General features: G+C 46.5%; 2 protein-coding genes across 6 annotated transcripts in view; one reads left to right on the top strand and one right to left on the bottom strand.

Moving 5' to 3' along the window:
* The window catches only part of ADCY5 (adenylate cyclase 5), a 151984-nt gene extending 144796 nt beyond the window's left edge, over positions 1 to 7188 (top strand). For both annotated transcript variants that reach the window (XM_058555932.1, XM_058555931.1), the window contains exons 19-21: positions 857 to 1061; positions 4342 to 4466; positions 6334 to 7188. In XM_058555932.1, the coding sequence (XP_058411915.1) occupies positions 857 to 1061; positions 4342 to 4466; positions 6334 to 6462 (459 nt within the window). In that variant the 3' untranslated portion in view covers positions 6463 to 7188. The remainder of the gene's footprint in view (positions 1 to 856; positions 1062 to 4341; positions 4467 to 6333) is intronic.
* Positions 7189 to 17025: 9837 nt separating this feature from the next.
* SEC22A (SEC22 homolog A, vesicle trafficking protein) overlaps positions 17026 to 22093 on the bottom strand; it is a 72943-nt gene continuing 67875 nt past the window's right edge. For all 4 annotated transcript variants that reach the window (XM_058555929.1, XM_058555930.1, XM_058555927.1 and 1 more), the window contains one exon: positions 17026 to 19350. In XM_058555929.1, the coding sequence (XP_058411912.1) occupies positions 19150 to 19350 (201 nt within the window). In that variant the 3' untranslated portion in view covers positions 17026 to 19149. The remainder of the gene's footprint in view (positions 19351 to 22093) is intronic.

The raw sequence follows: 22093 nt of genomic DNA, 5'->3' as shown, positions 1-22093 counted from the left end.
AGGCCCTGCTCAGCTAACTCACCAACCACCCCCCATCATCCACCATCCTTCTTGTGCCATCTAGGGTTGGACAGGGCCCGAGGCTGGGACAGCCAAGTGTCTGTGCCAGGGCTTGAGAGAGTCAAGGCCGGAGTTGTTCCCAGGCTCAGGGAGGAGGCAGGACAAAGATACAGGGCCCTGAACAGTGGAGGCAGAAACAGACATCTCTTCCTTTAGTTATCCCGCTCTTGTTGAGCACCTGGTGTGTGCCAGGCACTGGGGATGCTGCGCCCAGTCAGGCAGTCTCAACCCTGAGAGCTTACCGAGGAGTGAGTGTGAGCGAGCAACTCTAGTGGGAATACTGGGCCGTGGGCACGGAGCGCAGGGAGGAGAGGGGTGGGGGCGCTGGGACCAGACAGTGTCAGAAACAGCTCATGAGACTCCTGGGCTGTGGGGTGACTGGAGTTGGCTGAAATGGGTGTGGGCAGGCTTCTAGCAGGTCCTGGAGATAGGAGAAGAGTGTCCTGCTGGACAAAGATGAAGTTTCCCTGAGTGGGATGGGGACGTCAGCCAGCAAAGGGGGAGATGGACTCCAGCCCCTGTTGGGAGCGAGAGACCCAGATGTGACTAATGACCTGGCCCCAGGGGCTCTTGGCATGGAGATGGCCTTGTAGCCCACAGCCACTATACAGTGGGTGAGTGCTGGGGGAGGCCTGGCTCTGTTGGGGAGCATCGGGGCTTTGCACTGAGTTGGTGATGGAGGCAGACTCCACTATGGGAATTGGGGAGACACGAGGGTCCCTGCTGCTGCACATCCCTGCAGATCTCAGTGCCCCAGACTTGGGGCTGACCCAGATTTGGCCTCCTTTCTGTCCAGATCATCAGCGAGGATCGGTTCAGGCAGCTGGAAAAGATCAAGACCATCGGCAGCACGTACATGGCCGCCTCGGGCCTTAACGACTCCACCTATGACAAGGTGGGCAAGACCCACATCAAGGCTCTGGCTGACTTCGCCATGAAGCTGATGGACCAAATGAAGTACATCAACGAGCACTCCTTCAACAACTTCCAGATGAAGATCGGTGAGCCGGGCCCCAGGGAGTGCAGAGGCCTTTGGGGCTCCCCATCCACCATCGTGCATCCGTGACCCAGTCCAAGCAGAGGCTCACATTACACCGCATTCCTGCCCACGGGGGTGGGGGTGCGCACCCCTCACTCACAGCAGAATGCTCTGGGGGCCTGGAGGTGCCTCCTCTGTGTGTTGGTGACACACACGGGACACCATCTTTCTGAGTTCCCATCTGTCTCACTCGTTGGGAAGTCCTGGTTGGACCCAGGCTGTGCTTGCCCAAAGGCTTTGTGGGGGATACTGTGTGCCAAGGGCACAGGGCCTTCTGGTGGCTGCCTCACGGGCACGACAGTCCCATTTATTTCAAGTAATACTGACTTAATGGCAGTGTTTTATTTAAAAGTGTTCCAAATTCATTCAGTGAACATGAAAAGCAGTAAAGTGAAATACTTATACATTTTAAGTACAAAATGTATAGACATGGTACAAGTCATTACATTTGCAAATTTATAAAAATATTGAACATATATTCTACAAAATTGTTAGCAAAATAAAGTAAAATTAAAAAAAAAAACTAAACATGAAAAGAATCATATAAAATTGACAATGAAATGATTATATTTCAACTTTTTTAAAAAAAGTAATCTTAAAAAAAAAAATGGGTGGAGGCCGGCCCGGTGGTGCAGCAGTTAAGTTCGCACGCTCTGCTTCAGTGGCCCGGGGTTCACAGGTTCGGATCCCAGGCGCAGACAGATGCACCGCTTGTCAAGCCATGCTGTGGTGGCGTCCCATATAAAGTAGAGGAAGATGGGCACGGGTGTTAGCCAGGGCCAATCTTCCTCAGCAAAAAGAGGAAGATTGGCATCAAATGTTAGCTTAGGGCTAATCTTCCTTACCAAAAAAAAAAAACAAAAAAAGACCCCAAAAAACCCCAAAATGGGTCAGTGGGGTTATTGCTGAGTTCCAGTGGTTTCTGTGTGCGTGTGAGCAAAATCTTCCAGGTGCTGTGAAAGCTTTTCTAATCTACGCAAATGGGGAGAGAAATGGTGAGGATGTGGAGTTAAATCAGGTCCACGTGTCTTCCCTGGATCCTTTGTCAAATGCCTCGGCCCTTGTTGGTGGCTCTGAGGAGCCTTGTAGATGCTGTAGTGTCCCAGGGTGGGGGCTGACATAGAAGAGAGCAGGGGATTCCGAGCAGAGGCCCTGGGTCAGTTTCAAAACAGTCAGGGCCATATTCTACTTCCATAGAAAATCTTTGAACCAAACACCTGTATAATTTCTTTCCTTTTTATGTTTAATTTTGTTGTTTTATGACTGCAACCTTTTCTTCTAATAACTTTCAACTCTACAGAAGAGTTGCAAGACTAGTACAATGAAAACCCAGGTACTCACTCATTGGCTCCACCCTGCCTTATCCACAAAATGATTTCAGAATTACCGCTCTGAATTTGTTGCTCCATAAAGTTCAAGGTGTTTCCACAGTTCATTTCGTCCTTAGCATATCTCTTACCAAGGATGAGCTATTTTTGCAGTAGAAACTGCTCTGTCCAGTGTTGCTCTCTTCCTCCTCTTGAGGATTGTGGAGGTAAAGAATGCTTTCTGAAAGAGCAGACCTTTGTTCTTTTCAAACTTTTAATGCATTATCAACTCCCTGAGTATGTCTCAAGCCATAAATGATTCAGATTTCAAATTTTGAAAAAAGTAATTCACCAAGAAAAATACTGGCATTTCAATTCTCAAAATTAGCACAGTAAACCGAAATATTGGCTTACTAACAATCAATATTGTGATCATTAATGTCCTCAGGAGACATTTTGTTCTGGCCTGAGTATTGTGAATTGGGCTTTCCCTGAACGAGCTGGCTTGTTGTAGCCAGTGGGCCCCGTGTTGGTGGACTTGACCTGGTTTTCAGGTGCATTGGCTGCTAGAAAGCCCAGACCAGAGCCAGCTGGGGCTCTGCTTTAACTGCTCGGCAGCCTACGCTCCGTGTTAACTTCACTCTGGGTTTCGTGATGGCGCCATTTGTATTTTCCTTTCACCCCATCTCTTCCCCCTGCATTGATTTGTATTTTTCTCCCAGTGTGTATTTTTGTGAGCCACCTTAGCTCCTTCTTCGGACCAGGGCTGGGAATTGAGTGGCAGGTAGACAAGCGGCTGGGCGGGCAGGTGGAAGCCTTGTGTGGCAGATCCCTGCCTCCAGGCTCTGGAATGTCTTCCCTGGGGAGCTTGGCTCTTGGCCAGTGAGATGGACACTCCAGCCTGGGAACACCACGTGTGGTAAAAAGGTGCATGTGGCTTGACAGGACCAAAGAGGAAGGTTGTGGAGGGAAGAGTTTTGAGGATCGATGACATTTCTGACTGAGTGAGTGGCTCGAGGGCCTATGTGGGAGCTTCTGCTCTATTTGTGGTCCCACCTCTCACGCACAAGAAACAGTGAAGCAACAATGAGGCTTAACAAGGCCCCGGGTGAGAGAGACGGTTTATGTAACAGGAGGGGGCACCCTGGGGCTTGGAGACAGGGCGGAACATGTCTAGAGAATGTCAGCTGAGGCAGACGTGTCAGGGAGGGATTTCCTGGAGAGGAGGAGGGGGACACTTCAGCTGGAGAACCCGCACGGCAAAGGCTCAGAGGTGGGTTGCTCAGGGTGGCCTGGGGTGAGATCCGGAAGGTGCATAGACTGGGGGAGATGTGCTAGGAGCGAGGCAGAGAGCCCGCGTGGACGGCGGCCGTTGCTTCCCAGAGCTCAGTCACAGCAGTATCACTGCCCTGTCTCAGATCCTGGGAGGCGGATTACCTGCAGAGAGAAGAGACTGGTAGGTGAGGAGCTAGGTTCTAAGAACAAGAATGGTGGTGACCCTGAAGCAAGCAGCGGAGTGAGGAAGAAGAAAATGCAGAGTTCTGGTGTGTTGAGTCTGAATGGACAGTGAAAGCTTAAATGCCCCCGAGAGAGGGACGATTAAGGAAAGGCAGTTTGATGACACAAGAGGTCCCTAGAAAGCTTGAAGAGGGCAGTCCTGGTGATGGACTCCCAGGAGCTGAGCGTTGACTGGGTGGCAAGGACACAGGAGCAGTGGATTGTGAACAGGCTCCTGTGGTCTTGAGTTAGCAGGCATTTGATAGGAGCAAAGAAGTGGGAGCCGCAGGGTTAAGCACGGCCTCCGTCCTGGAGGACCCTGGGTGTCTTCAGGCCAAGAGTCAGAGGGAGAACCTGCTGGGTGTCGCGGGAAGAATGATAGCGAGGGCAAGCATTGGCCTGAGCCCTGAGGAGCATGCTCACTTCTGTCCCCTGCAGGGCTCAACATCGGCCCCGTGGTGGCCGGGGTGATCGGGGCCCGCAAGCCTCAGTACGACATCTGGGGCAATACGGTGAACGTGGCCAGCCGCATGGACAGCACCGGTGTGCCCGACCGCATCCAGGTGAGTGCAGGAGCGCCCGCCGCCCGCCTCACCCGCATTGGGGCCTCTGTCTGCTGCTAAGCGGTCTTCCCACAGGCCGCCACAGTTCCCAGTGAGAACTTCTGCAGCCGGGTTTGAGGCTGGTGGGGTAGTTGGTGCTGAGGTCTTGGAAGCTTGGAGAAAGGATTGTGTTTCAGGCCCTCAGTACCTTGGACAGATCTTCAGTCCTGTGCAAAGCCCTCTACTGGCCACAGAAGGAATTGGGGGTACAGGGGGGAGCCAGCTGCCATGCCAAGCCAGGAGTGCTAATGCCACAGCCCAGGCTCACAGAAGGGATGGAAAGATGGCCGCGGGGAGCAGGGTCCTGCCAAATGAGCCCCCAGCACTCAGGGCCTGGTTCAGGAGCACCAGACAAGGCCACTGGTCCCTGGGATGGTGGCCCTCAGGGGCCTAGCCAGAGACCTGAAGACTTTTTCTCCTCTCTTCATCCTTTGCAGGCTGGTGCTTGTGATTCCCAGGCCTGCGCTCTTCAGCCGCTTTTCTTTGTTTGTCTCAGTCCTTTCTGACTCTTTCTGTTCCAGTCTGACAACAGAGGCCCTGAGCTGGGCTCTAGTCTGCACACACCACCCCCTCAGGTCCCTGTGAGGCTGTGGGCAGGTCGCTTAGCTTCCCTGGCCGCAGTTTTCCCAAGTGCTGACTGTGCTCTTCTTGTGGCCCTTTGCTCACACTGACACTCCCTAAATGTCCCCTAACTTCTCTCTCCTGTGGGGCCTCTGAACAAGGGGGGTGGCCCCAAGCATGGCCTTGGCCAGATCAGCCTGGCCTGACCAGCTCGTGGATGCTGAGGGGCCTGGCCAAATGGCCTTCTCTCACCTCCTTCCCTGTGCCATAGGGAGAAGGGACAGCAAGAGGGGAGCTGGGGGTCCTGCGGGGAGATGGGGAGAGGCGTGTGTGTTTACAGAGCTCCTGACCTCACCCCGGACGGGCGCAAGGGGCTGTCGGCACCGCACAGCAACCAGCACCTCCCCTCTGCTCAAGGGTCACCACTCACAGAGCACGCTTACTAACACGGCAGGGCCGCTCCCAGCCGCCCCCCGGCGATGCCCGGCCCGCTTCCTCCTGGCAGGTGTGCTGTGGGGTGGCGGGCTGGGGGGTGCAGGTCCTACTCAGCAATAATGGCTTGTGGGTCGCCCTGTGAGGCATCTGTCGGCACTGCTGCTCCCACACTCTGCTTTTCTCCCTCACCCCGCAGTAATGCAGTGTGGTGACCGGGGCCACCTGTGAGCCTGCCTCTCTGTCCCGAAACCTAAAGCAGAGACGGCGGTAAGATCCGGAACTGAATCCAGGCTCTGCCTTTTATTAGCTGTGTCACCTCAGGCAAATGACATAGGTTTCCTGAGCCTGAGATAATAGTTCCTACCTCCTAGAAAGATTAAATACTATAAGCAGTGGTTCTCAAACTATCTGTGGTAAAAAACCAGTTTCCAAAGATATTTCTGATCTGTTGTGGAGGAGACCTTGGCAAACACTCTGGTCACATGTTGGGATAGTGTCTGCGGCAGTGTCACGTTGCTGTAAAAGCTCCTAAGCACTTCCTCTCAGCGTCTGCACTTCTTTTGTTACGGACGGTGACAAGCAGTTCGTGGACCGCAGGCCACACCTTGAGTAGCGCTGAAACAGCACACGTGAGGTGCTCCCCACGCTGCCTGGCACGGAGTAGGTGCTGCGTCCTCATTTCTGAGCCGCACTTCTGTGGATGAGCAGCTGTCAGTCCCCGGGAGGGGCTGCCCTGCCTCTGTGTCAGAGGCGGTCGGGCGGCTCTGCCCCATGGCAGATTGATAGCTCAGGTCATCCATGGCCTGTCCTCTCTCCTCCTTTGCCTCCTCAGGTCACCACAGACATGTACCAGGTGCTGGCCGCCAACACATACCAGCTGGAGTGCCGGGGTGTGGTCAAGGTCAAGGGCAAAGGCGAGATGATGACCTACTTCCTCAACGGAGGGCCCCCGCTCAGTTAGCAGCTGCCAGCCGATGATGCCAGGCAGCCTGGCCTCCAGAGAAACGGAAACGGCTTCTTTGTGTGCCGGGCAGGCAGGTGGAAGCCTGCGCTCCAGCCCGCGGGGCGGCGCCGGTGAGATTTTCCACTTTGACTCCAGAAGCAGCTTCTGCCTTTGCGGGCGGGCAGCAGCCTCCATCCCAGGCCCCGGGGTGCCAGCGTCCTGCGAGCACCAAGCTGACCAAAGATGTTTCCCTCTGAAGAAGACTCCGCTAGACTCGATCTGAATCTTGAGTTTTCTAACGGGTGCTGCTGCGCAGGTGGACAGGAGCTGCGGGAGCGTTGATGGGTGCGTGGCAGCCCAGTGCTGGGCTGGGGGAGACACCTCGGCCTCAGGTGGGTGGGCAGGTGGGCGCGACTCTGGCCCCGGGGAGCCTAGGGGTCCCCAGCGGTCTGCTTTTCCACGTCAGCCTTTACACTTCAGATAGAGGCTGCGGCCCCTGCTGCTTGGAGGGGCTTTCGGGCAGGAGTGCTGGCTTTGGAGGGACGGTGGCCTTCATCCCTGTCCTCCTCCTCCACCTACACACACACAGACTCTGCCCCTTCAGGGGGAGGCGAGAGGACTTGAAGCAAGGAGTGGTGGTTCTGAGGAAAAGAAAATATTTATTAAATAAAACAAGTTTCTGTGCCCTTCTTTGGACTATGCTAGTTGTATGCGTGTAAGAGACCCACGACCAAACGAGGATGCCACTGGGGAGGGAGGGCGGGGATCCCAACTCGTCTTTTTTGTATTTTTTATTTTGTATTATTGAAAACCTTGGAGATATAACAAATATACCAAATTCTATATTTTGTAAATTCTCTATATTAGAAAACAGCTGTGCACAGCGGGGCGTTTGTACTCATTTGTACTGTACGTATGTCGATGTATGTGCTGGGGTGTGGTGTGTGTGTGTGTGTGTGTGTGTGTGTTGATGCTGTGGAACTGGTCTCACACAGGACGCCTGTTTCCCTCACTTCGGATGTGGCAGTTTTTGGTTTTCCCAGGTCCAACCAGAGCAGTGAACGTGTCCTTTTGGGGTATCATACGTTCAGATTAAGTAGGAAGATGCATGTACACATTCCCCCATCGCTCACTCTCTAACACACACACATCACTTCCCCTAAGTAAAATGCAAATGGAACAAAAAAACAAAAAGCTTCTTTCCCATCTCAGGTGAGTTGAAACCTAGGGAAGCAGCCTCAGCCCTCAGGTTCAGGGAAAGGCAGTAGCCTTGCCCTCCACCTGCAAACTAGAGGAAAGGGTAGAGCCCAGCTTCAGAGTCCACGGGGCAAAGCTAGAAGAAATATTTTTTTTTTCAGCAGAAATTGGTTGTTTTGGGGGGTAGGGGGCAGTTAAGTGCACCGAGAAAAAAATTCTATTTTTTATACCCTATGAGGGAGGCTTTTGGAAAATGATATACTATCAATCATAGAGAGAGATTCAAACAGAATCCTTGGGTCTTGTGCCCAGATCTTTTCATTGCTTCTCAGGGCAGAATTAGTCTCACCACCAACACGAGCCTGAAGGAGGTGAGGTGGCAGCTATATAGCAGCTGCAAAACATTACTTTGATGCCCACCTGCACCACCTCTCACTGGACACTAGCACCACCGCCCCCTTCCACACACCAACGCCCACCTCAGTTGGAACGCAGCTCTGAGAGGCAAAGCTATGGACCTAAAACTGCCAGCCTGAGTCTGTCTGCTTTTGCTGCCCCACCTTTTGAGTTCTGCGTCGCCCCTCTGGCACCTGTGGCGAGGGGTCGGCTTTCTCCATGGTGTTGTTCTCAAGTCCCCTTCTCCTCCACATCGCCCACAGTGGTGCTGGGTTTTCGTTTTGCTTCCAACCCAAGTAACGTGTGTTTGTGCTGAGTTCTCCCCCTTTCCCCTGTTGGTCATGGCCTCCCTGGCCTCGTGGGGGCCCATCCCCCCATCCCTGCAGTGACTGGTGACAATGTGCAGTGCTAGCTCTTCATTCCCTCTAAGGGGTGTGCACTCTTTTTATTCCTGCTCTTGCAAAAACGGATACGATTATGATTTCCCATGGAAATTGAAAAGTCTATTTAAATAATTTAACTATTAAACACTTTCACTGGTGATGTGTCCTGGTCTGATTTGTGGCGTGGGCCAGGGGCCTGATCCCCGTCTGAAGAACAGTGCACTCAGCCTCTGGCGGGGCGCTGGGGAGGGAGCCTCGGCCAGAGACCTGCCCTGAGTGGGGACAGCATCTTGCTGTGCAGAGCCTTGTCAGCTGAAGACTCTGTCATTGTGGCAGCAGGTGGGAGAACACGGGCGACCTCGGCAAGAGGCGCTTCACTGAACTGAGGAGCAGGTGCCAGGGGGCAGGAGGCCGAGGAATGAAGGGATGAGGAGAGGAACCAGGAGTGAAGGGGACAAGGGATTGAGGATGGAACCAAAAAGATCAAAGGTCCAAGGGAGGATGTTTTAAAACAGGTGAGGCAAACATGTTTCTATGCTAAGGGGAAGAAAGTTGAAAATGTAAGAGAGAAAAGAGCACTGAAAGGACCCACGTAGGTGGGAGGGGAGGAGATGCAGGCCAGGGGCGAACTGATTTGACCTGGATAGCTGATGACGATGGCTGCCATTTTGCGGGCACTCTCTGCGTGCCAGACACTGGGATAAGCACCTTACAAACATTATCTCATTTAATCCTCCTGGCCACTGCATTTCACTGATGAAGAAACAGACACAGAGAGGGTGAGTTATTTGCCTAAGCCCACACAGCTGGTAATTAACAGAGATGAGAAAGCAGGGCTGTCTGCTAAGCCCATGCAAGCAACTTCACATCTGCCCCAGGATTCCTCTTTCCCCAGAGGAAGGGAAAGGTGGTAGGAAGGCAGGGGGCCCTTTTCAGCAGTTCCCGCCTGCTGCTCCCATGAAGTGTATGTAGGGTTATAGTTGGGTTCAGGAAATAAAACCAGAGGGGCTTGGTCAAATTAAATTTAACACAGGTGAAAATGAAGGAGCCAGTGAAAAAGACGTCACTGGGTTCATTGCAACAGTGGCCACATGGCGACGTAGATGTGGCAGTCCTGGTCATAGGCAGGCCTCCTGCTCCAAAGAGGATAGAATTCCAATGTGCATGGTGAAGGATGTGATTGTACAGAGCTAATGTGTAACTCAGCACTTTTCAGGCTGGGGTACATCAGTTAGAAAAGCAGACCAAATGACAAGGCCAGACTCTAGGGGCTGATTGGCCTAAGTGGGACGCTCAGCTCCCGAAGCCCCACCCTGCTGTGCCTAGTAGAGACCGACCCTCAGGCAGGCCCATGAAACCACATGTGTGCATGTGTGCACCCAGTGCACACAGGACGACAAAGGAATGCAACTCAGAACCTTCATAAGCCCTTGCCATCCCCATCTCTGTTGAGCTAATCCCAGAGAACATATTTGTTTCTCCCTTAGAGATTTATACTTTTTCCCAAAAGCGTATCCATACCTAGCATGTTAATTAGCAAAACTTATTAGCAAAGATGCCACTGATATGTGGGGTGAGTTTTGAATACCACTTTAATGCCACTGACAGCAGAGACCACTAACACCAAGACCAGACTTCAGCCAGCACGGTGACGACTTGACTGTAGTTGGGGGTCAGCGACGTTGGCGGGAAGGCACAGGGAACCTTGGCGCACTGAGGAAGCTGAAGCTCAATATTCACCAGGGAGCCGTGTTAGTTTTCAACTTTCAAAATGATAAATACATTTACAGAAGTTTTCCAAAAAGCAAATATCACCTGAGTGGCATATAGTTCAGTGATGCCCAGGGCTGTAGTTTTTACATGATTGGAAAAAAATGGGTGTTTTCCATAAGGTTGCAGCCTGGCTGTAAGCTGCTAATCAGCAGAAAATGAGCTTCCCAGAGCCTGAAAAAGATGCTGAGCTCATGTCATTGAGGGCGGGAAAGCATTCCTGGGCACTGGAACGTACAGTGCTCAGTAGTGCTGAGCAGAATCTCACTGCCATCCAACAAGAAAACGAGAGTGGCAGGGACAAACACACTCTGAAAACCCACAGCTTTTGAATTTGTCTAAATTGAAACTCCACACCAAAGAGAACAAATATTGTACAGGTCATCTCCAGAAGGAAGGGATTGACAAGGCTGGGCTGTGCTGGCCGTGCCACTTAGCACAGGTGTCAGGAGGAGAGTTGGGAGGGCTGTTTTGTCTGTGGGGTAGAGGTGAGGGGAGGGTACAGCAGACCAGAGAACACTATGCCCTCCATCTGGATGAACTTCACAGTGTATGAAGAGCTTTCACATACATTCTCCCACTGCGCTGCCCCCCAGGCCTAGGAGGCAGTGGGAGAAAGGACTGGGCATCCCCTGCGGCTGCTCTGATGCTCGGGGACAAAAGCTGTGGCTCCAGCCCACAAGCACTTCTGTCCAGTGTGCCCATCTGGCTGGGCACTGACGACCTTGGCAGGAACAGAGGGCCTACCACTCCTCAAGGTTGACAGTAGATGAAATGGGATCCAATTACCACAGTACTACAGCTTTTGTCATCCTTCCAGATTTTCAATAAAGCCCTTTGGTGGTTTTTTTTTTCCTGTCTTGGGAGGAAAAGTACAACATTTGCTGTCCTCTTCTTGCCTGTCTTTCCTTTCCACCTGCGGGGTCACTGCTTCACAAGACAGACACAAGAACAAAGCCAGATGAGGCCATTGGAATGGCTGGTCTCCAAGGTTTCTTCCTCCTCTGGCATTCTCTAATATTTGTGTAACTCTTTATCCACTCTTCAAGTGCCAGACCACATGTATGGCGCAAACACAATCAAATTAGGATTTTGAGGTTTTAGAGCCAAAGACAGAGAGACAATGAGAAGAAAGCATCGTGCCAAAGGGATCTGTGGGAAGATCACCTTCAAACCAAAGTCGGAAGCAGCCTTTGCTCTGTCCTCCTCCAGACACCAGCCCAGCAGCAGCAGCAGGCGGCCAACAGCAGTGCGGCCGAGTCCGTTCCAATCAGGGCCCTGATCCATGGAGTGTGGAGGGTGGGTGATCAACCTAGGTCACAGAGCAAGCTGAGGGTCCAGAAAGACAGGGGATGGGGGCAAGAAACTATACAGAGAAGGAAAAAGATTCGTCCAGGGCTGAAGGTAAAGTGGGCATCCTGTCCCCACTGGCTTGCCAGACCCAGACCTCACCCGCCCATCTGTTTCTAGTGAGCAGAGCTGAGCCACCCCTTCACTTGGTGAGCGCATATTCATCCCCAAGGCCCCTTTCATATAGCTGGTCTAGTAGGCTCGTGAATTTAAAGAACTCTCTCTGGAATTCATTAGTGGCATCCCTTTTTTCCCCCTCAGCTACTTTCTAGTTTAGACCTGCCTGGAATCTCTGGTTTGTCAGCATCTCTGGTTATTCTAACTCAGACTATTTTCCAATTTGGCAAAATTTGCTTCTCTGCTTTGACTTCATCACTTAGCAAAAGCGGCACTTCCTGGCTCACGTGAATTTTTTTTTTTTAGAGGGGTACATTTTGCTTCAGACTAGTCTTTTAAAAGCCATGTTGCATTTGTGCTTTTTTAAGAGTGACTTTGAGCTCTCACATCCCCAGCATCTATCTGATATTCCCATATTGTAAGCTGAAGGCTGCTGGCTGCCTTTCCCCACGCCTTGCTTCCCATCAATGCACAGACCACACACACATACATACTCATGGGGCCCCTTACGGAGCGGTGGGCACTAGGGTGGCCGCCATCCAACAGTACTCACTAGATCAGATTAGAATGTTCAAAGTGAAGGATGATGGGGCCAAAGTGCTAGTGCCACACTGGATAAGCTGAGGTCCCCAGAGGCAGCTGCCCCATTCGACAGCGCTCCAGTGCCTGGGAGACCATGGGGTCCTGGAGAGCAGTCTACCACCTCCAGGCTGCGTGACACTGGCCAACTTAATCCTGTTTACTTACCTCGGATGGATTTTGTGAAGCTCACGTAAACTTGTGTACAGACAGCACCTGCTATGGAGCATGTATTCGGGAAGCAGGAGTCTCAACTCCCTTCTCCTCTATTTGACTGCATCGCCAGTGCCCTGCCCAGAAGACTGCACACGAGAGCTTGCTGTAGACATTTCAACAGGATCCTCACTAACTGGTGATTTCTGAAAAGACTTGTGCAATGATTTATTATATTTGGGGGATTTGGAATTTAAAAGACTCTTATTACAGGGCTGGCCTGGTGGCATAGCGGTTACGTGCGCACACTCTGCTTCAGCGGCCCAGGGTTCGCAGGTTCAGATCCCGGGGGCACACTGACACACCGCTTGTCAAGCCATGCTGTGGCGCCGCCCCACGTAAAGTAGAGGAAGAGGAGCACGGATGTTAGCCCAGGGCTGGTCTTACACACACACACACACACACACACACACACACTTATTACTTTGAAGGTAATGGTAACCCCAACAAGACAGACCACAATGCTGTGGACAATGCTGTCCCAGCACTCACTGTCCAGGCTCTGTTCTAAGTGCTTTATATTTACTGACTCATTTAATACAACAATGCTTTGCCCAAAGTAATATTATTATTCCCACTTTCCAGCTGAGGAAACTAGGCAGAGGTTCTGTGACTCACTGAGGTACAATGCCAGTCGAAGAGAAAGCCAGGGAGTCTGACTTCAAACTCAGTCACTACTCAATATTGCAGATAGTTACCTTCTATTTTTTTGCTTAATGTTTTCAGATATAGGGATGACTGAAAGAAGAATTACTCCATATTAAAGAACCAATCTATTCTGGCCTTCAGCCAGAAAAAGTAAATGTAATACATGAATCACCAATGAAGCTTTGACATTCTATATCAAGAATCATTAATTCATGAGTTAGTTTTATTACAAAGACTAAGCTGTATTCCTCCTTGCCCTAAAATCTAGGGCACACTCAAGGTTCACTATACCTCTTGCAGCCATCTGTCCTATGTCACTGCCATAATATAGGAATTTTAGGAAACTATTTTACTCAGTCTAGGACATCTACCTTGCCGGAGTTAGCACTGACCAGGTCTCTTTTATTAAAAAGGTAATGTAGATTACTTGTATATATATTCCAACATATATTCCTTAAATGTTTCAACATATTTCCATGTTGTCTAGCTTAATATTACATGGTGGTTCAGAGATGAGTTCTGAGTAAGACTGATCTGGATTGAAATCCTGGTGCCACCAAATGAGTTAGATTGTGCCTGAGGTCAAGTCGCTTAACTTCTTTAGGCCTCAGGTGTTTGTCTATAGAGTAGAAAGCCTATATAAATGCTTTCTGTGAGGATGACACGCTTATCAAACACACTGCCATTTCCCCCCCATGTTGGCTTTGCCTGTTCTCACAGCTGCTGTAACAGTGTAAGCTCAGTGATTCAGTAACTCACACACACACTCAGAATTTTCTTTCTGAGATCCTCTGCGGCATAGAAAAATGAGCAGCAACTTTTGAATCATTTAAACCTGAATCGCAGATTTGAACGTGCGTCTTTGTTTCCTCAAGTGAACATGAGACAGTGCCTCCCACCCCAGGCTGCTATTGGATTAACTATGTAGGAGGACTGAGCACTGGCCCACAAAAGGCGCTAACAAGCATTCGTATCATTAGTCCTGGGCACTGGTAGAATTCAAAGTGCAAGGGCAAAATATTGTTTGTTCAACTTTAGGCAAGGTCTTGACTACCCAGCCTCAAAGAAAAGCATTGGCACAAAGTAGGCAACAATGCAGAGCTGGGTTGGGGCTGCCAGGTACACAATGGGAAATGGATGTATGAGTCCTGTTTCCTACTGTCAGATGGGGCCTGAATATGCTCCTGCTGTGTGACGCTGGCATTGCTGTGCTGCGGGATGCAGGAGAAAAGGGCAAATGTGAGCCGTGGGCGAGGGTGTGCTGAAAATACAGCTTGTTGCCAAGGAAACAGCAAGGAACAATTTGTAAGGCTAGGGTATTGATTTCAGGAACTCTTTGAGAACTAAGCTTGTTCTCTCCTTGAGTTTCCTACAGCCTCCAGTTGTGCTGAGACTATTTATTATACACCGGTACTGCTCATGCAGAAGAAAACGTGTGCACACACGTCAACACCACTCACTGTTCACAAGCAAGGAGGATACAAGCCACATGGCTTCCAAGCACACAGTGCTTCGACGCTGTGATTTCATCTGCCAAATAAAGTAACCTAGAAAGCCTGGCCACTCAAGGAAGAGATGTTACAAGAGTGGCAGCCACAGACACTGCTTCTCTTTGAAAGGTCAATTCTCAAACAGGAGACTGCAATATGCCAGTACTCAGCAGTAGTCCCAGAACACTGATGAAGATGATCAGACACTTCTAACTCTAATTAATAAGACCAGAAGAGTTAAATTCTCAGCTCATGCAGCCTTTATACACAAACTCATTCACAATCCTTGGAGTGGGAGAGGCTTCTTTTATTAACCTTTAGGTAGGATATACTAAAGCCAATTTAAACCAAAAATCAGGTTTGATTTTACCGCAGCATTTTTAGGCAGAAAGATTCCATTTCCTTAAAAATGATAAAGCAGAAAAATACAGAGGCAGCTTTACCATAGACAAAGAAAGCAGCCCAGAACAGTACCCTGTAATTCGTGGTCAGGCTAAGTGTTCAATTTGGTCTGAGTGGTGACTGCTTTTGAAATGACTTATTGTTCTTTCACCACATACTCTATGATAGCTCTAACTTTTAAGGTGGACAAAAATTCTGTTAAAATAATAACAAGAAAGGTAAAGACACACACACACACACACACTTTGTTGTGTCTCTTGGAAATCCAACAGCTCAGAGTGGGTTCTTGGGTTACTTAGTAAGCCTTTTGGAATAAAGGCCAAGCAACTGCCTTTCTGGTAAGCAGCTAACCTCAGGAGGAAGCACTTCTCTGACAAGGTTAAGGCTCATATGATAAATGTGGTCTCTGTGGAACCTTGATAAATCAGTCCTCTAATGAGATTCCAGACATGGCCTAACACAAATGGAGCCATGCATTTCTCCAGACTGGATTCTGCTGTGAAAAAGACCACATTTAATACAAAATAAATCCACTAATCCAGGGACAGGACATTCACTTCATATAAGTTATAAAATTACAAAATTAGGTAAAGGCTCTCCAAGTATCCAGGCATTTGTCTCAAATAGATTTTCAAGCTTTAACACAGATGCTTATTTTTAGCTTAGGATAGGAATTCTTACTTACGGGAACAAAATCCTCCATTAACCACACAAAAAAACCCCTGAAATGAAAGCCTCTGAAAATTGGTTAAAGTTGAGGATTTAAGGCACAATCATAACACACAAATGTGCATAAAACAATTAAGGATTTTGTTCATTTTAGCATTTCACAGGACCCCCAAGTGCGAGCATTTTTACCAGGAAGAGGTCCCCCGTGAGGAACTGTGTGCTTTGACTTACAGATAGAGCTAGGGTGATGCGAAACTTGTTTCCCTTCTTCTAGCCGTGACTTCTGGGAAGCTCAAGAGTCAAATTTTACATCCAATAACAGCACGGTGTTCAACCTTCCTTCCATTTTCATTGGTCTTTTCTCCCCTTTCTGTTCATATTTTATTAACATGATTGTATATTCCTTTTCTTGGTATGCTGCTTCAAATTCTTTCGGGAAAGAGGCCAGGTATAAACACATTTCAAATACAGACCAACAAAGCAAGCAAATATTGCAATTACTTTTAGGATATAAAAGAGTATCTTTGCCCTCTTAGCACACCTTCCAAAAAGGAGTGTTTCAAAATTACCTTAATTAAGATAAATACACAGAGATTTGACAATAGCAGGCCTGAGCTCATTATTTTAAGAAGTCCCCAATTCCTTGATCTTACCAAGAACAGACACATTCCCTGAATATAATCTGAGTTATCTTCATTAGTTTCCACTCTAGTGGGAACAGCCCAGGACTAAGAGATTAGAAGTTGTGTGTGTTTAGCTCTCTGAGCCCTCAGGTGAGTCACTAACATCTGATTACCTTAGTTTCCTTCTTCACAACAGGAGGACAATCACTATTTCCTCTACACTACAGAACTAATGATTAGGTAAATGTAGACTTGTTCTTAGGAGGAAAAGTGCAGTATAAATGTTATACACCTTAAAGGCCTGAGGGATTCTCTCTCAAGAGCTTAAGGACTTCTTTACACTCAGGGCAAAAATTTTTCATTCCAAATTCCTAGTTTCTTTGGCAACAACATGATAAAGGCAGGGAAGTTATATAAACACTCAGAAATTGCAGGCACCAAATAATGAAAGAAAGCATTTCTATACATAAAACATTATTTATACCTGTTTTCATTTTTTACATTAAGATGTAAACATCCCCTTATCCAAAATAGCTGGTGAAAAAACAAAACAAAAACAAAAAACAAATTAAGCCTTTAAAGATAGCTGGTGAGTTTTCAAGTGTCCTTGCTGAAGAGATCCAAATATCAAACATTTTTACTCAATAATTCAATGATAAGGAGAACTAAACTAGTAAGAGAGCTATAAAATATCAATATATAGCAAAACCACAGTTAACCAGAATGCTCCAACTTCCTGGTTAATTGACTATTTACAAGAAAACTTTTATTGTTTTAACCATTAGTAATTGAATCTCTTCACTTTCCTGGCTCGGTAAGTACAAAATACCAAACATAAATCAATTTTATTTTGATGATTTAGGGTCATGTGGTACCCTGGAGTATCTCTCAGAATATACATAATTTCTATGCAGTTTTGTTAGAGGCAGAAAATTGAACTGGAGTTTCTCGTTTTAAATAAATCCCTGATGCCTCATTCTCCTAAAAGAAGAGTGCAGCAAAAAGATTCTGGATAAGCAAGATTTTGCGGTTGTAGACATACATACCTACGAATACTTGTTCTGGCAAACAAGGTAGTTCAGTGACTTTACCCTCCTGGACTTTTCTTCTACTTACTAAATACGTCCAGGGACATGAATTATACATAATGGGTCCACTATTTTTCCAGATATCAAATTTTAGTACCTTATGAATTCCTTGTTTGGAATCCTTTCTTTAAAAAACAAAAGAAAATCACGCATGAAGATAACTTCCAAATCTAGGAGAGTTCTAGATTTTGCTAATGGAATCAAACTGTGCTTCCTATATTATTAATTCATAACTGCTTGAACAATCTTTATAATGTTATCAAAAAGCAAGTAAGTTCTCTAAGATACTAGGTGCTTAACTCCTCAAAGCCATAAAATAATAAGAATCGCTGGGAGAAAAGTCACCTCTGATTTTCTTAGCACAGTTCAGTGTCCCCACAGTGCAGGACCCACACCACTGGTGGCACATAAGATGATTTTAGGTGGTACACAACACGGAATTAAATAATGCTGAATCACAGTGAGAATGTCATTCCCTTTACACTTTTCTTTTATCCTTCTGTTTTAATTCTACAGAGAGAGCTCCATTTTGGTGCTGGGTCACATCTCTCTCACTCCAACAAAAAAAGAGCAGGCCTCTTGGATTCAGAGCCGTGGCAGGCATTAGTATCTAGCTAGAATTTAATAACATTTTTTGTTTTAATTTTATTTATTTTGTAGTTACCTTTTATTTATGGCAAACTCATGCTGGTTTTCCTCTTGGAGTAGAGATTAATTTCTTTTATAAATATTTTAAGGGGCCGGCCCAGTGGCGCAGTGGTTAAGTGCACGCACTCTGTCTCGGCAGCCCGGGGTTTGCAGGTTGGGATCCTGCACACCATTTGTCAAGCCATGCTGTGGCAGCATCCCATATAAAGTAGAGGAAGATGGGCACGGATGTTAGCCCAGGGCCAGTCTTCCTCAGCAAAAAGAGGAGGATTGGCGACAGATGTTAGCTCAGGGCTGATCTTCCTCACACACACAAAAAAACAAAACAAACAAACAAAAATATTTTAAAATTTAAAAGATAAATATTAAGTAAATAATAGTATATGTACTACTCATGTGACTGAAGTTTGGGAAACAATGGCTATAATGTAACAAATCATATTTTTAAAAAGTGATTTTGAAAGAAACTACAAGCGTGGTCTAAAAAGGAAACACGTCAATGTATTTTCAATACTTGTGATGTTCCAGAGATGAGTTTACCACAGCCTTCTACGTCAGGGGATTTCCAGAGTTAAGATTCAAGTAAAAATAAAAAAGAACCAATCCCACAACATCCTGGACTTCACAAACTCATGGTACCATAAATACGCTAATAATCTGACATTTAGCAAGTCATTTGTTTTAAACATAAACTTTCCAATTTACTGCAGCATCTTTTTATTTGCTCTCTACTAACGCCTCACAAAGGCAAACCTAGGTGGTGAGCTCCTGCTTGGTCCTCAGAGCAAGTACCACATCTATTTTTTGATTGAACTCTTCAGAAGGATTCGGGCCTGCTGGCTGATCTTCCAATGGCGTCTGACTTCTTTCACTGTTACAGCCCCGCAGAGAAGTCGTCTTTTCCGACTCTGAATAATAATCTTACGGCCAACATTCTTCTGAGAGGAGTTTGCCTAGCAGGTATTGCATGCTCCCAAGCATGCCATGCTGACTTAAAATAAAAAGGACAGTTGGAGAGAAAGAAAGCAGAGCTTCTCGTTTGTGGTGAACAGTTTCTTTATCACAGTGGCAGTTAAGATATGCTCCCTCCTCTTTCCCCCGGCAGCCAAGGCAGTATGTCTGAAGGACGGTGTCAAACATCATAATCAGGAGCCTTGCCCTGGGCTTGCCTTAGCCAGATCTGTAGTGTAACGAACGCTCCCACAGTCACGTGAAAGAAAAGCTGCCAGAGGTTGCGCAGTTCATAGAGATACATGTTGCATAGACAGATTAAGCCAAAAGTCAAAAAAGATTTGACATTCCGCCAGCCGGTGTAGTAGACAAGTAAATAACACTGTTCAAAATATAAATGAAAGATGATTAGGGTTACAAGAAAGGAAACAGAGGCTTCTACTATAAAATTGTAACAGGCCACAGAGTAAAATATGAGAGTGCAATAAGGAGATTTTTCATCTACAGATAAGATAATGTAACATCTTCAAGATATTCAGCTATGAAAGCTCTACAGTTTGAAAGGGAAATAGATTTTTTCTTTTATGTTTTTCATTTTTTAAAAGAAAAGGCATTTTGCGTCATATTTAAAATGGACATACAATTAGATAACTCCCTTGCAAACAGGCTGGGCAAATTCCTCAAGGGGACCGGCGAATAAGAAGCATTCTCAGGGTCTGAGGGGGTTCCATCTCTCATTCCCATCCCAGAAAAGTACTAAAAGCTCAAACAAGCCATCTTATATAACCTGAATCTGAATACTAATGAAATCAACAAATTTACTGATCCCCCATTGAGTGCAAGGAACTAAGCTACATAGAGGATCTGAGTGAACATTTGAAGGAGAATTCATTAAACAGATATTTATTGAGGGCCTGCTACAAATCAGGCATTGTTCTTTAGTTTTAAGTAAGCAAATACAGCCCTTGCTCACATGGAGCTTACATTCTGGTGGAGGGAGAAAGATTATAAACATTTTACATATATAATATCAAATACTTATATCTTGAAAAAGATAAAACAGAAAAAGAAAACAGAGAAGGCAGTGAGTGCTATTTTAGAAATTACAGTAAAGAAAGTACTTCCCCCCAAAAAAACCTGGCATTCACCTTTTCCTGCTTCATTTTTCTCCACAACATACTATAAACACACTTTAAAAATATGGTTGTTTTGTTTGTCATCTATATTCTTCCAATAGAATCTATGCTTCATGAGAGAAGAGATTTTTGACTGTCTTGTTCATTCATTTATCTCATGTGTCCAGAACAATGCCCGGCAGACAAGTGCTCAATAAAAATTTGTTGAATAAATGGATTGTTTTCTAGAAGGTATCTAAAATTCACAATCTGGTATAGAAATTACATGTGATCACAATGTCTTAAGAAAGAAGCACAGGTCTCTGTGTGAAACTGTATCCAGACTTCAGAATAGGAAGGACATTAGTGTGTTTGTGACAATGCAGAAAGACCGTGGAAATGTCCTGTTAAATGTGTTTACGTCTTATAAAAATTAGGACTTCACTTACTTAAAAAGAAGACTGCTATCCCAGCAAAATGAATTGGAAGCACTTATTTTATCTGATTTGCACTGTGCAAAAAAAGCTGAAAAAAACTCTTTCTTTTGAAATAATTTTAGACTTAGAGAAAAGTTGCAAAACTAGTAGAGTTCCTGTATACCAATCTTCACCCTGCTCCCCCAATGTCACCCTCGTACGTAACCATGGTATAGTCATTAAACCATATAATTAACACTGAAACAATGCTATTAACTAATCTACATACCTTGTTTGAATTTTGCCTGTTGTCCCACTAGAGCCCTTTTTCTGGTCCAGAATCCAATCTAGGATTCCATATTGCATTTAGTTGTCACATCTCCCCAAATTTGTAACAGCTCAAGTCTGTCTTTGTTTTTTCATGACCTTGACAGTCTTGAAGAGTATTGATCAGTTATTTTGTAGAATGTCCCTTAAATTTGGTTTGTCTGATGTTTTCTCAAGACTGAAGTGAAAATATGCAGTTTTGGCAAGAAAACCACAGAAGGTGATGTACAGTATGTCTTATTACTGGTGATGTTAACTTTGATCTCTTGGTAAGGTGGTGTCTGACAGCTTTCTCCACTGTGAAGTTACTATTTTTCCCTTTGTCACTAGTAAGTATCTTGTAGGAGGCAAAATAGAGACATTCTCAGGTGAAAGAAGACTAAGAGAATCTGTTGCCTACAGATGTACCCTAAAAGAATGGCTAAAGGAAGTTCTCTAAACAGAAAGCAAACAATAAAGAAGGAACCTTGGTACACTGGGAAAGTAAAAAGCACACAGCTGGCAAAAATATAGGTAAATATAATAGGCTCTCCTGCTCCCAAGTTTTCTAAATTATGTTTGATGGTTGAAGTAAAAATTATAACACTGATGTGGTTCTAAGTATATGTAGAGGAAATATTTAAGACAATTATATTATAAACAGAGGAGGGCAAAGGGACATAAAGGGAGGTACAGTTTCTGTGCTTCACTTGAACTAGCAAAACAACAATACCAGAAAACTGTGATAAGTATGTGTAATGTAATATCTAGAGCAACTATTTAACAAGCTATACAAAGACATACACTCAAAAACACTGCAGATAAATCAAAATGGAGTTCTAAAAAAATGTTCAGGGGTTGGCCCGGTGGCATAGTGGTTAAGTTTGCGCGCTCCGCTTCAGCGGCCTGGGGTTCGTGGGTTTGGATCCACGGCTTGACCACTCATCAGGCCATGCTGTGGTGGCATCCCACGTACAAAATAGAGGAAGACTGGCACAGACGTCAGCTCAGAGCAAATCTTCCTCAGCAAAAAGAGGAGGATTGACAACAGATGTTAGCTCATGGCCAATCTTCCTCACCAAAAAAAAAAAAAAGTTCAAGTAATCCACAGGAAGAAAAAGAAAATAGAAAAATGAAAAACAGAAAACAAAAAATAAGATGGCAGACTTAAGCCCTAACATATCAATAATTACATTAAACGTAAATGGCTTAAATATAGCAATTAAAAGACAGAGACTGGGGGCCAGCCCCAGTGGCCTAGTGGTTAAGTTTGGTGCGCTCCACTTTG

This window comes from Diceros bicornis, chromosome 15 (assembly GCF_020826845.1).
Source record: "Diceros bicornis minor isolate mBicDic1 chromosome 15, mDicBic1.mat.cur, whole genome shotgun sequence".
NCBI classification, from domain to species: Eukaryota; Metazoa; Chordata; class Mammalia; order Perissodactyla; family Rhinocerotidae; genus Diceros; species Diceros bicornis.
Note: the sequence above shows the minus strand (reverse complement) of the source record. Positions and strands in the feature narration are given on the sequence as shown.